The 13,917-nt window shown below is 47.4% G+C and overlaps 1 protein-coding gene across 2 annotated transcripts; it reads left to right on the forward strand.

Annotated features, from left to right (window-relative positions):
- The first annotated feature begins 2,311 nt into the window (after nt 1-2,311).
- LOC124702398 (protein ENHANCED DISEASE RESISTANCE 4-like) lies at nt 2,312-6,523 on the forward strand. 2 transcript variants are annotated; one of them, XM_047234540.1, is made up of 3 exons: nt 2,312-2,762; nt 4,024-4,290; nt 4,411-6,523. In XM_047234540.1, the coding sequence occupies exons 2-3, from the start codon at nt 4,170-4,172 to the stop codon at nt 6,222-6,224; spliced, it is 1,935 nt and encodes a 644-aa protein (XP_047090496.1). In that variant the 5' UTR covers nt 2,312-2,762; nt 4,024-4,169; the 3' UTR covers nt 6,225-6,523. The 2 variants fall into 2 exon arrangements, with proteins under 2 accessions (XP_047090496.1, XP_047090495.1); XM_047234539.1 differs by lacking the exon at nt 2,312-2,762 and adding an exon at nt 3,309-3,462.
- The last annotated feature ends 7,394 nt before the right edge of the window (nt 6,524-13,917 follow it).

Consider the following 13,917-nt stretch of genomic DNA (forward strand, 5'->3'; position numbering starts at 1 on the left):
CTGATCGGCACCAAACTCTGCTGGCCTTATTTATGACCCGACATCTGCAACAGCTCAACCCGACGGTGCGCATCAAAGATCACTCATCACCATATCGGAAAAGTTTAAATAATCACTCATCAGTCATCACCATCTCAGAAAAGATTAAAGAATAACTCATCACTGCTCAACAGTGTCGCTGCTCGAGCCGTTCACGGTTCACTGGATCCAGACGGGTTTCGCTGATCCACGGACTTACTCGGGTAAATGCGTCATGCGTTTCGCGCCATCTCATTCTCTCAAGTCTTAACTGATCGAAGTGGTAATGTTCGTGTCTTCGAAACTTTGGTGAAGTCGCGTTCTTTTCTTCATCAAAGTCGCATATGTTTTTGACTACGGCAGTGTTTGGTTTAGTCGACCGAGCTGAGTCACCGAGGGGAAGCAGAGGAGGACGAGAAGAATCATGGATGTGGATGAAAATGGACAATCGGACAACGTTCTGTGGGCTCTCTTGTTCTAGAAGTAGCCGTCCATATGATCAGAGCTCACCTACACCCTGATTTCTCACCTACCTTCAGAGCTCACCTACACCCTGATTTCTCACCTACCTCCAGATTTCTCCCCAACCATATTATCAGTTACGGCAGGGTCGGTCACAGTGACCTTTCCCAGTTGCATCCTGTGGGGCGGTGGCTGTGCTAGCATTAGCCGCCAGCTGAGATCGCAGAGTGGGTTCTTGAGTGCCAAATCAGCGGTGTGATGAAAGAAACAAGGCTAACATTCAAAATGGTGAATTGTTAACAAAAAAAAATTAAAATGGGGACAGAGATTTGGTGCACATGAGCACCAGTGATCCTTTTTATTAAGTAATTAAAAATCATATTTGTAAGTTTCAGAAAAATCTAGAAATAAATCATGATGTAGTCAGTGTTGTATCCCGTGTAAATTTTCAACTGGAAATAATGTGTATTTTGGGCTCCAAAAAATAATAAATATGTGGATCTAAGTATAGTGATTTAAATCTCCAAGAAAATTAGACTTTATCATTTTTGTGTAGCTCAGAAAACACAACATTTGTAATTGAGATTTTATACGTTAGTGGAATAAATGATTATCTACTTTTAGAATTTCATTACATAATTTTTTAAAATATATAAATATAATTTTTGAATTTGTTAATACAATGAGAGCACTGGTGCCCATGATCCAAAAAGAATTTTCGTCAAAATGGCGAGATTGCTAATAAGTGAGGCTTTTGCTCATTCCACCCTCTCCAAGCTTTGGCTCTCTAATACTACTTCGTAGGCTAATTTATATCTTCAACTTTAATGGTTGAGAGGATGGGAGGGAGGGACATTGAAGCACACCTCAGTAAGTGATCCATAATATCTGGCGTTGGTCACCTTCAGGTCGTGATGATTCTCAATTGTCCAAATCGTACTTTTACTCCTCACCCCTCACTTAATTTAAGGTGTTATATATAACTCAAACCAAATGAGAAGATAAATAGTTTTCGTCATAACCTGCCGCGTCCTTGGAGGCAATGTGTGAGATTTGGACTGGCTTGTGAGACTACTGGCAGACGGTGGTGCTCAAGGAGGTGGAGCACTGTTGCATCTGCCGCGTCGACAACGGGATGGCGCAGTGGGGTCTCGGTGTCAGACATAACATGATGAGCTCGTGCAGGGCGGGGATGGCCCGGTGAAGACATTGTGGATTACTACCCAACAATTTGTCAGCCGTGATGACTTCTGGAGCGTGGGCATGGGTGCTCGTTTTATGTCTGCTGAACCAGATGTGTGCTCCCTTTCGCCGTAGATTGGCTCGGTGATGATCGTGGTACATAGTTGATATGTTGTTTTTGTTTTTAGGGCATAATAAGGCCTAGTGACATAATCTTCCTTCGTTGTCGGGTTTTGTAGGTGTTGTGCGGTAGTTTCGGATTTTTCGATATGTGCTCTTGCTAGACACGTTGAATACAGTAAAATATAAGTAAAAGTTGTATATTTTTTCACCTAGAGGCCGGGGCTCTCACCATTTTTTATCCAAAAAGAATTGGAAAAACATATGTATGAACTCTGAAGAAAGATGAGTGCTGCAAAGCAAGCTCGCGGATCCGCGGAGGCAAGCACGCGTGGATAAGGGGTGCGGGGCCCCACACGACGTTTCTGCAGGACCCAGAACCACGAGTTGAGGAGCCGCTAGTCTCGACGTGGCGGCGATCGGCGCCTACCACCGCCACCGGGAAGCACTAGCGTCGAGCGAGCAGCCAAAGCCGCGGGAGTCAACAGGAGCCCATCCCGTCAACCATCTCCCTCTCGCGAGTCATTCCGTGGCGCTGTTAATTTATACCGCGCGCACGTTTGACCACAGAACTTCCCGTGTTCTCTTCTTCTCTTCTCCCACCTCCATTCGCCCTTCGCCATCGGTCTCCGCTGCTGCGCCGCCCCGTTCAGACCGGAGATCGGGGGCATTGATTAGGCTTAAAGCTTCCTCCTGGTCAACTCCCCGCTCCACCTCCATGCCAAGGAGAGGAGGAGACTCTGTTTTTATTTATACTACCTTCTCTGATTCTCTCAGTTCCGCTTGACCTGACTAGCTTAGCGTAGCTTGGCGGCGAACGCCGGCACGCGGCGTGGAACTTCCGAGAACTGGACCGGGTGTTGCGGGGGGATCGAAGAAAGACGACGACGACGACGACGGGCTGCACAAGCTAGCTTCCGAGCTTGTATTTGTTCCGACTTGCGACTGGCCGGAAGGAGTGGTGGAAAGAACGAGGAAAGGTGAGTTCTTGGCCTCTTCCTCCTCCCCTCTTTTTCTCTTTGATTGATTGAAGGAATTTGTTTCCTCTTCTTCCTCGACCCTTCGGATCAGGTTCTGGTCGTTTTCCATTTTTGTTGCCCACACCCAAGGTTTTGGATACCGGTTTGAAAAAAATCTCGGAGGGGACTGAGATTTCCGGTAACCGTGGTTACCGGAGATAACCGGTCAAATATTGAACGAGATTCTCAAACAAAATTTGAATTTCAAACTGAAAAATATCTTAATATTTTAAAAATAAGATTTATAGGAGAAAGGAAGTGAATGATTCGGACAGATAAGTTGAGGCATGTGGTTATAGTGGTGAAGGAACACGTACGGTTCAGGTCGCACTAACCAACCAATCTAAATTCAAACCAAATTTAAATAGACCGAGATTTTTTAACCGATAAGTGCATTTACCGGAGGGGACTGAGAATTCCGGTTATCGGCCGGTAACCGCGGTATTTCATCCGGTAACCAAATCCCTGCCCACACCACACAAGAGGTCGTCTGCTCTCTCCGCCGTGTGCCCCCGCTTCTTCTGGGCTTTTTCCCCCGTTGGGTTGGTTTACTCCAACCCAATCTCCACATCGGGGGTGTAGTTTCTTCTCCCATCCCCTCCCCCTCTTCCTGCCTCTCCACCTCAATCTGGCCAAAGGTGTGCCTAGTCCTCAACCTTCAGTAAGCATCCATTTCTCTGCCTTCTTCGCGCTCTAGTAGAGTATAGGTTGCTACTCCACACGCACGCACGCACGAGGCACGAACGATTCTCTTGCGTTCTTTACGGAGATCCTACTTTGGATTTTTGCAACCGCTATGTGCTACCAACCAACCGTCATGACGAGATTAGTTATAGCTGCTGAACACCGTTACGTCTTTGTTCCAGTACTTTTTGGCTACCAGGGAACTTGGATAACTCGGATCTCTGATCATCTCATGAACAGGACAAAGGGGTCCGAAACAGTCGGTGCCTTTTTGTATGATCTCATCGATTTGTTGTTTTCCTACTCGACCAACAACACCCAATGAATTGCTTCCTGTTTGCCCATAGGCCAAGATGCATACCCATGTACTGATCCCAATGCTTCACCAGCTAGCATGTGGCGCTACAGCTTGTATTTTTTGCAGCACCTAGTCGTTTATCATTGTTCTCGTTAGTATTCGTGTTACAGATTACTAGTCCAACCAGGAGTTGCGTACCTGCCAGTGGAACTGATCATTTTTCCTCTTGAACGTTTGCAGATACAGGAACACTGGATTCTGGACCTGGTATTTCAGAGCATAGGAGACGGCGTTGGCATTCATAGCGGCTTGGTGGTGATTGGTACCTGCAGCCTGGAGGTCTTGTGCTGCGGCCTGCGGGTGATGTCCTTGGCCCTTCTTGTTTGATGGCAAGTGCAAACACGGGAGGCTTCCGCCTCGTGAGGTGCCCAAAGTGCCTGAACATTCTACCAGAGCCTGCAAATGTTTCAGTCTACCAGTGCGGCGGATGCAACACCACTCTTCGAGGTACACATTCGATCAAGGACACAGTGGCTAATCAGAAATTAAGAAGTTGCTAGTTTTCTCCATGATTTATGAACCTATTAACATCAAATGGTTTGCTCATGTGTGTTGATGCTTATGCAGCTAAAGTCCGTGCTGGCAGTGCACAAAATGTGGCCACGAAACAAGTTCAGCAAGACTCTGGCGATCACTCTGTTACTACACCTGTGAGCAATGGTGCGTCCACAAAACAAGTTCGGCAAGACTCAGGCAGCTACTCTGTTGTTACCTCTGTTGGCAATGGGGTGTCTCCTCAAAGCAAGGAACTGGATTCCATTGGTGCTGCCCTGGATAATCCCTGCACTCCAGATACTCCATGCGCCGAGGCCGAGCACGAGAGCAATGGCTTTGGAAGCAATGAGGATGGTGATGTCATGTCAGCTGAGAAGAATGTGTTGGAGGTTGCAAATACTGAGTGCAATGAAGAAGGCAGTTCTGATGGAAGGGACACCGATGGAGAATTGGAAGAGCTTGCTGCCCTAATACATGGCACACATATAGGTTCTGACAATGAAGAGAACATCACTGTGGAGCGAAGTGCAGAGAGTCCAGAGGCTTGCACAGTAGGAGAGGAGGATGAAGAGGAACGCAGTCTGAAAGCCTCACAGCCCTTGTCTGATGGAAGAGGATCGCCTGTCAATTCGCCAGAATCTGAGCAGAGTGGAGCATGCAAAACTGAAGCTGCTGCAAGCACGAGAAGGAAGCTCGTGAGGGTGCAATCTCGATCTTGTGATCTCCGAGAAGGGGCTAGAGTGTCGGTTCACTCGCTTGATTTCCACTCCTCTCGGACTTCATTCCAGTCAAAGAGCTTCAGGGCAAGTGAACCCCTTGAATCAAAGATCATGAAGACGGTGGATGAATTGAAAGATGACCTGTCCGAAATTTTCAGTAAACCATCTTCTGAATGCAAGCCAAGGGCACACCCTGCACGTCCTCTGAAACAAGATGGTTACAGGCATCATGTTGCCATCACATCCAGCCAACCTCTTACAGCTTATCATCCTGCTACCAAGCATTCTGGCATTGCATCTCGTCTGAGTAGGTCTGGCCAAGTTGCTCCTCATGGCCATGGGCCACCCTTACCGCGGTATCGTCGGCACAGTGCTTATTCGTATGGTCACAGTGGGCAAATGGAGATGAGACCATGCCCTCACCAATGCTACCACCATAGCTGCGGGCCACCTTGCTGCAGCTCCTGGAAACAAGAAACTACACCACAGAAGCCACAAGCCAAGAAGACGAAGCGGCGGCCTCCACCGAAAAATCTCTGTCGACCAGTCCTAAGGGGTGCGCCATTCGTCCTTTGCTCGAACTGCCTCAGGCTCGTCCAGCTGCCCACCGGTTTTGCCATTCCAAGCAGAGGAACACGCAGGCTGCAGTGTGGCTCCTGCTCAAAAGTTCTCTCCTACTCTTACAGAGACCCAAGCAGAAAGAAACTTCAGTCACCATTTGGGGGGGATGAGTCCAGCATAGATGAGTACGGAAATCAGCAGGCAGATGATGAGTACAACGGTGATGCCCATCAAGCTGACCCATACTCGTACTCGGAAGAGTACGGTATCTCAGCTGGTGCAAGCTATTCTACCGAGGAAGGACAACCCCTGCATGTGTCAAGGAACTCGTCTTTCAACACCATCGATGAAAGAAGTGCCAAGGAGTCTAAGCTTCACCGGTTGATGGGGTACTCTTCAGCGAGTGAGTTGATGCGGTGTTCTCCTGATCTCTATGAGAGTTTCAGCAGACGAGCACCTAATGCAAGAACATATGACATGAAGGGGAAAGGCGTTTGCGTGACCGGTGACGATTCAAGTGCAGAACATATTGCAGTGAAATCAAAAGCAAAAGAGAGAAGTGTAGGCTTGACATTCCAAGGAATGTTCAAGAAAAGGATTCATTGACTGGAGTCTCTCAATCTCAGGCCATAGCTAACCTCGGTTCCCAGCTGGTGAGTTTAGGAGAAAGTATACAAGTAGATTCAGTTTTTGGAATCGTGATAGAATGATGGGTATTTTGGTGTAGTAGACTAGTAGTAGTTAGCCTTCCAATCGGTGAGTGAGTTCACTGAGTTATTTGCCAAACCTATGTAAGGTTACTGGTTTGGCAAAAATGTGTGCTTTTCGACGTGTGTATAGTTTCTGGGCTCCAAATTTTCAGCATTGTGATCGCATCTATAGATGAAATAATATGTGCTTTATTATTTTTGTTTTTTAAGCAGGTGGCATTGCACAATTATGCACTTTTGCCTTGCGAACAAGCACGAAAGAACATAGCAGTCGTTGAACAGAAAGGACATAGCAGTCGTTAAACAGAAAGCGCTAACAACATAAAATCTTGTTCCAAAAAAAAATATCATAAAAATCAATCTTCTGTAGCAGCATACTCCTAAACATAGGCAACAGCTGAAGTACTCTGCCACAGCCTGAAATCAGCAGAGAGCAAGAGTAAGAGATTTTTTTAGATAAAAGGCATCTGGTGCCCGACTTTAAATTAATAAAGCCCTCAAGGTAGAGTAAGAGATTCAGTTAGTCAAACAGAACAACTAACTGAAACTTGGAGAAGTTAAACTGATATTCATGGAATGGAAGCTTAGTTATGTTCCGGTTTTAAGCTTAAAGCGACATACAGTGGTAAGGAAACTTCACTGAGGCTGCAATACCAAATGTAACCAACAGAAATAACCAAATAATTTATTCTTTGAATAGCAACACTTAACCCAGCATGTATCTGAATATCAGTAAAATAACTGAAATGCATGGGGCATCAACTGCACAGGAGCCTCTGAAAAAAGTCTGGCCACTTTCCATCTATCTCATAGTTTAACTCTTTGATGAAAAGATGAAAAAGGAAAAAAAAAAAGAAGGACGTACCCAGTGCTGAGAGCTCCCGCACTGTGCGGGGTCTGTTAAGAGATCGGTCCACATACTTTGTGGCGTGCTCTTACGCTCACCAACCTCTCCGGGGCTTCGCTCCATGGTTACCTCGACGGCACGGTGGCGGCGCCAGCCAAGACCATCACCGAGGGCACCAGCGACGCCGCTCGGCAGGTTGACAACCCCGCGTATGGTACGTGGTGGACTCAGGACCAGAAGGTCCTGGGCGTGCTCCTCTCCTCCATGACTGAGGAGATCGCGAGCCAGCTCCTCGGCTGCAAGACGGCGGCCGCGGCTTGGACGGCAATCCAAGCCATGTTTTCCGCGCAGAGCCGCGCTGGAGTCAGGCATCTCCGTCGCCAAATTCAGGGACTGCGGAAGGGCGATGCGACCGCAAGCGAGTATATGCACAAGGTGCAGGCTCTGGCTGACGCCATGGCCACCGCTGGGTCTCCTCTTCGTGACGATGAAATCATCGATTACATGCTTACCGGCCTCGGCTCCGCTTTCAATCCGATCGCGGCGTCCCTGAACATGATCACCAGGGTGGTTACTGCCACCGAGTTCTATTCCATGGTCCTGAACTACGAGGGCCTGCAGCTGTCACAGCTGGCTGAGACCGAGGAGTGGGCCTCGTCTGCCAATGCTGCTGCTCGTGGTGGTGCTCCCTGGCAGCCCCGCGCGCCCTTGCCCGCCTTCTCTGGCGGAGGCTCTCAGCCTGGTTACGGCGGGGGCAACAGCGGCCGTCAGACTTACGGCGGTAACGGTGGAGGCGGCTATGGGTCGCCGGCGGGCGGCCACGCCCAGCCCTACGGACCGCCAGCGGGCGGCAACGGCAACGGTCGCCCAACTGGCGGCAATTACGGTGGTAACGGCGGCGGTGGCAACCGCGGCCAGAACGGAGGACCCCGGTGTCAGCGCCCGCAATGTCAAATCTGCGGCTATTGGGGGCACAGCGCCGATGATTGTCAGAACCGCTTCAACCCCGACTTCGTGCGCGGCAGCAACCAGCAGCGCACCGGCAACAACCAGCAGCGTGCCGGCAACTCGGCATCGACCAGCTCTCCGCCTCGGATGATGGACACCGGGCGACGGATCATGTGACAAATGATCTTCAGCGTCTCCACATGCAGGAGCGCTATGGCGGGACGGATCAGGTTCAGGTGGCCAACGGTGCAGGTTTGTCTATTGCCCACATTGGTCACTCTTCTTTAGCCGGTTCACAACTAAAACTGAATAATATCCTTCATGTCCCGCATATTAGTCAGAATCTTCTCTCTGTTTATCGCCTTGTCTGTGACAATGATGTCTTTGTTGAATTTCACCGATATTTTTCTGTGTTAAGGACAAGGTCTCCCGGAGAATTCTGCTTCACGGTAGAAGTCATGGCGGATTCTACCCCGTTCCGTTTAGCCGTGCGTCTTCACCGTCCACTCGTCGTGCTCTTTCTGGTGCCAAGGCTTCATCGTCTCAGTGGCATTAGCGTCTAGGTCATCCCACCAATAATGTTGTTCACACTATTGTTAAGAACCATGATTTACCCTGTACTTCCACTAGTCCTCGTTTGGTTTGTGATGCTTGTCAGTGTGCCAAAAGTCATCAACTATCATATACTTTGTCTCATCGTGTTACCACTATGCCTCTTGAGCTTATACACTCTGATGTTTGGGGTCCTGCTATTGCTTCTTCCGGTGGTTTTAAGTACTATGTTAGCTTTATCGATGACTATTCTCGTTTTTGCTGGATCTATCTCCTTAAACATAAATCTGATGTTGAACGGGTGTTTTATGCTTTTCAGGCTCATGTTGAGCTCCTTTTGAACACCAAAATTAAAGTTGTCCAATCCGATTGGGGCGGTGAATATCATAAACTTCATCAGTATTTTCAGCGCACGGGTGTCTCACACCGTGTCTCCTGCCCTCATACCTCCCAGCAAAACGGTGTCGCTGAACGCAAACACCGTCACTTGGTCGAGACAGGTCTTGCCTTGCTCGCTCACTCCTCTCTCCCTTTACGTTTCTGGGATGAGGCTTTCCTGACGGCTTGCTACTTGATTAATCGCATGCCTACACCCGTTCTTAACAAAGAGACACCACTTTTCCGCCTTCTCAAAATTCCGCCCAATTACGAGTTTCTTCGTATCTTTGGCTGCGCGTGTTGGCCGAGTCTTCGCAAGTATAATGCTCACAAGCTTGAGTTTAGATCCAAGATGTGTGTTTTCTTGGGCTATAGTCCTATGCACAAGGGCTACAAGTGTCTTGATAAATCCACGGGTCGTATCTACATCTCTCGTGACGTCGTTTTCGATGAATCCGTGTTTCCGTATGCCACTCCTGGGGTCACGGTTGATATTCCCACTCTTCGTGAAGCTATTAATTTCCCTGTCACTGAACCGGCTACGAGTGATCATGTGCGTCAATATGACCTATCTTACCTGTCCACTAACCTGTCCTCTCCACTCGTTGATCTCCCCGTGCAGCATACCGCGGTGGTCGACGTCTCTCCTCCGGCTATGGACGTGCATGTGCATGCCCCAGAAACCGCGCCCCACTCGGATGCTGCCACGTCGCCGTCGGGTCCTCACGGCGCGGATGTTGCCGCGCCGCCTCCGAGTCACACTGCTACGGATGCGGTCACGTCTTCGGCGTGCCCTCCCTCGTCGCCTGCATCGTCTCCCGGATCGCCTGCGTGTGGCGCGCCAACGCCACCGCATTCAGCTCCAGCGCCTGGCGGGCCGTCCGCTGAGCAGCCGGCTCCGGCGGCCTCACAGCCTGGCCATGGCATGGTCACTCGTCTGCGTGACAACACTCGTCGTGAGAAGCACTACACCGACGGCACTGTGCGGTACGATACTCGTCGCCGTGCTCTCTTTGCAGCCGCCGGTGTCTCACCATGATGCTCTTCGTGAACCGGCGTGGCGCGCCGCAATGAAGGATGAATTCACCGCTCTCGCTCAGACGAAGACCTGGACTCTGGTTCCTCGACCACCTGGCACTAATATTGTTGGCAGCAAGTGGGTGTTCAAAACCAAGCATCGTCCCGTATGGTTCAGCTGAGAAGCACAAAGCTCGCCCGGTTGCTCGCGGCTTCACTCAACAACGACGGCATTGACTATGGTGATACTTTCAGTCCCGTTGTCAAACCAGCCACCATTCGCCCGGTTCTCTCTCTAGCCGTTTCTCGAGGCTGGACCCTTCGTCGTGGCTACGTCGCAATGCTTTTCTCCATGGTTTTCTCGACAGAAGATGTCTATATGCAGCAGCCCCCTGGTTTTGAGGATGTCTGTTTCCCCTCTCATGTATGCAAGTTGCAGCGTGCTATCTATGGTCTGAAGCAGTCCCCTCGTGCTTGGTATGCTCGCTTGAGTACTTGATACGTCTCAAACGTATCTATAATTTCTTATGTTCCATGCTACTTTTATGATGATACTCACATGTTTTATACACATTATATGTCATATTTATGCATTTTCCGGCACTAACCTATTGACGAGATGCCGAAGAGCCGCTTGTCGTTTTCTCGTTGTTTTTGGTTTCGTAAATCCTAGTAAGGAAATATTCTCGAATTGGATGAAATCAACGCCCGTGGTCCTATTTTTGCACGAAGCTTCCGGAAGACCGAAGGAGTCACGAAGTGGGGCCACGAGGCGCCGCCACAACGGGCGGCGCGGCCAGCAAGGGGCCCGCGCGGCCCCGTTGTGTGGGGCCCCCGTGGCGCCTCTTGACCTGCCCTTCCGCCTACATAAAGCCTCCGTCGCGAAACCCCCGAGCACCGAGAGCCGCGATACGGAAAACCTTCCGGAGACGCCGCCGCCGCCAATCCCATCTCGGGGATTCAGGAGATCGCCTCCGCACCCCGCCGGAGAGGGGAATCATCTGCCGGAGGTCTCTTCATCGCCATGATCGCCTCCGAATCGATGTGTGAGTAGTTCACCCCTGGACTATGGGTCCATAGCAGTAGCTAGATGGTCGTCTTCTCCCCATTGTGCTATCATGTTAGATCTTGTGAGCTGCCTATCATGATCAAAATCATCTATTTGTAATCCTTCATGTTGTGTTTGTTGGGATCCGATGAATATTGAATACTATGTCAAGTTGATTATCAATCTATCATATATGTTATTTATGTTCTTGCATGCTCTCCGTTGCTAGTAGAGGCTCCGGCCAAGTTGATACTTGTGATTCCAAGAGGGAGTATTTATGCTCGATAGTGGGTTCATGCCTCCATTAAATCCGGGACAAGTGACAGAAAGTTCTAAGGTTGTGGATGTCTTGTTGCCACTAGGGATAAAACATCGATGCTTTGTCTAAGGATATTTGTGTTGATTACATTACGCACCATACTTAATGCAATTGTCCGTTGTTTACAACTTAATACCGGAAGGGGTTCGGATGATAACCTCGAAGGTGGACTTTTTAAGCATAGATGCATGCCGGATAGCGGTCTATGTACTTTGTCGTAATGCCCCGATTGAATCTCATAGTACTCATCATGATATATGTATGTGCATTGTTATGCCTTCTTTATTTGTCAATTGCCCAACCGTAATTTGTTCACCCAACATCTCGCTATCTTATGGGAGAGACACCGCTAGTGAACCGTGGACCCCGGTCCTATTCTTTACATCCGAAATACAAACTGCCGCAATTGTTCTTTACTTGTTCTTCGCAAACAACCATCATCATCCACACTATACATCTAATCCTTTGTTTACAGCAAGCCGGTGAGATTGACAACCTCGCTGTTACGTTGGGGCAAAGTTCTCGTGATTGTGTTGTGCAGGTTCCACGTTGGCGCCGGAATCCCCGGTGTTGCGCCGCACTACACTCCGCCGCCATCAACCTTCAACGTGCTTCTTGGCTCCTACTGGTTCGATAACCTTGGTTTCTTACTGAGGGAAAACTTGCTGCTGTGCGCATCACACCTTCCTCTTGGGGTTCCCAATGGACGTGTCATCTACGCGCATCAAGAATGTTTTCTGGCGCCGTTGCCGGGGAGATCAAGACACGCTGCAAGGGGAGTCCCCACTTCCAATCTCTTTAATTTGTTTTTGTCTTGCTTTGTTTTACTTTATTTACTACTTTGTTTGCTGCATTATATCAAAACACAAAAAAATAGTTGCTAGTTTTACTTTATTTACTGTCTTGTTCTCTATATCAAAAACAAAAAAAAATTAGTTACTTGCATTTACTTTATTTAGTTTACTTTATTTACTACTGCTAATATGGGTACTGTTGAGAATACTAAGTTGTGTTATTTCACTAGCACAAATAATAATGATTTCCTATGCACACCTATTGCTCCACCTGCTACTACAGCAAAATTCTTTGAAATTAAACCCGCTTCATCGAATCTTGTTATGAGAGAGCAATTTTCTCGGTGTTAGTTCCGATGATGCTGCTGCCCATCTTAATAATTTTGTTGAACTATGTGAAATGCAAAAGTATAAGGATGTAGATGGTGACATTATAAAATTAAAATTGTTTCCTTTCGCTTTAAGAGGAAGAGCTAAAGATTGGTTGCTATCTCTGCCTAGAAATAGTATTGATTATTGGACTAAATGTAAGGATGCTTTTATTGGTAGATATTATCCTCCCGCTAAAATTATATCTTTGAGAAGTAGCATAATGAATTTCAAGCAATTAGATAATGAACATGTTGCTCAAGCATGGGAGAGAATGAAATCTTTGGTAAAGAATTGCCCAACCCATGGATCGACTACTTGGATGATCATCCAAACCTTTTATGCAGGATTGAATTTTTCTTCGCGGAACCTATTGGATTCAGCTGCTGGAGGTACCTTTATGTCCATCACTTTGGGGGCGGCAACAAAGCTTCTTGATGATATGATGACAAATTACTCTGAATGGCACACGGAAAGAGCTCCACAAGGTAAGAAGGTAAATTCTGTTGAAGAAACCTCCTCCTTGAGTGATAAGATTGATGCTATTATGTCTATACTTGTGAATGGTAGATCTAATGTTGATCCTAATAATGTTCTTTTAGTTTCATTGGTTGCCCAAGAAGAACTGTTGATGTGAACTTCATTAAAAATAATAATTTCAACAACAATGCTTATAGAAATAATTCTGGTAACAACTATAGGCCATATCCTTCTGCTAATGGTAATAGTTATGGTAATTCTTATGGGAATTCTTGCAACAATAATAGGAGTGTACCCCCTGGTCTTGAAGCTATGCTTAAAAAATTTATTAGTACACAAACTGCTTTTAACAAATCTGTTGAGGAAAAGCTCGATAAAATTGATATTCTCGCTTCTAAGGTTGATAGTCTTGCCTCTGATGTTGATCTTTTAAAATTGAAAGTTATGCCTAATAGGGATATTGATAATAAGATTGTTACTACAGCAAATGCCATCCAAGTTCGAATTAATGAGAATATTAGATTGATGGCCGAATTGCATGCTAGGTGGGAAAGAGAAGAAAATGAAAAACTTGCTAAAGAGAATAATGTAACTAAAGTTTGGACTATTACCACCACTAGTAATGTTAATGATTAACATGTTGCTACACCTCCTACTATCAATGGTAAAATAATTGGTGTTGGCAATGTTACTACTCCTAGTGCAAAGCGTGCAAAATTGACTGAAACTGCTAAAACTGCTGAAACTGATAAAACTGCTGAAATTTTTCAAAATGTTGGGGATAATGATCCCATTACTGTAGATCATAATGGTTTAGACTTTGATGATTGTCACATC

Source organism: Lolium rigidum, chromosome 3, assembly GCF_022539505.1.
Source record: "Lolium rigidum isolate FL_2022 chromosome 3, APGP_CSIRO_Lrig_0.1, whole genome shotgun sequence".
Classification (NCBI taxonomy): Eukaryota; Viridiplantae; Streptophyta; class Magnoliopsida; order Poales; family Poaceae; genus Lolium; species Lolium rigidum.

Coding starts and splice junctions, on each gene's coding strand:
- LOC124702398 (XM_047234540.1), top strand. CDS start 4,170: ATGGCAAGTGCAAACACGGGAGGCTTCCGCCTCGTGAGGTGCCCAAAG. Junction 4,291..4,410: donor ATGCAACACCACTCTTCGAG/GTACACATTCGA, acceptor ATGCTTATGCAG/CTAAAGTCCGTGCTGGCAGT.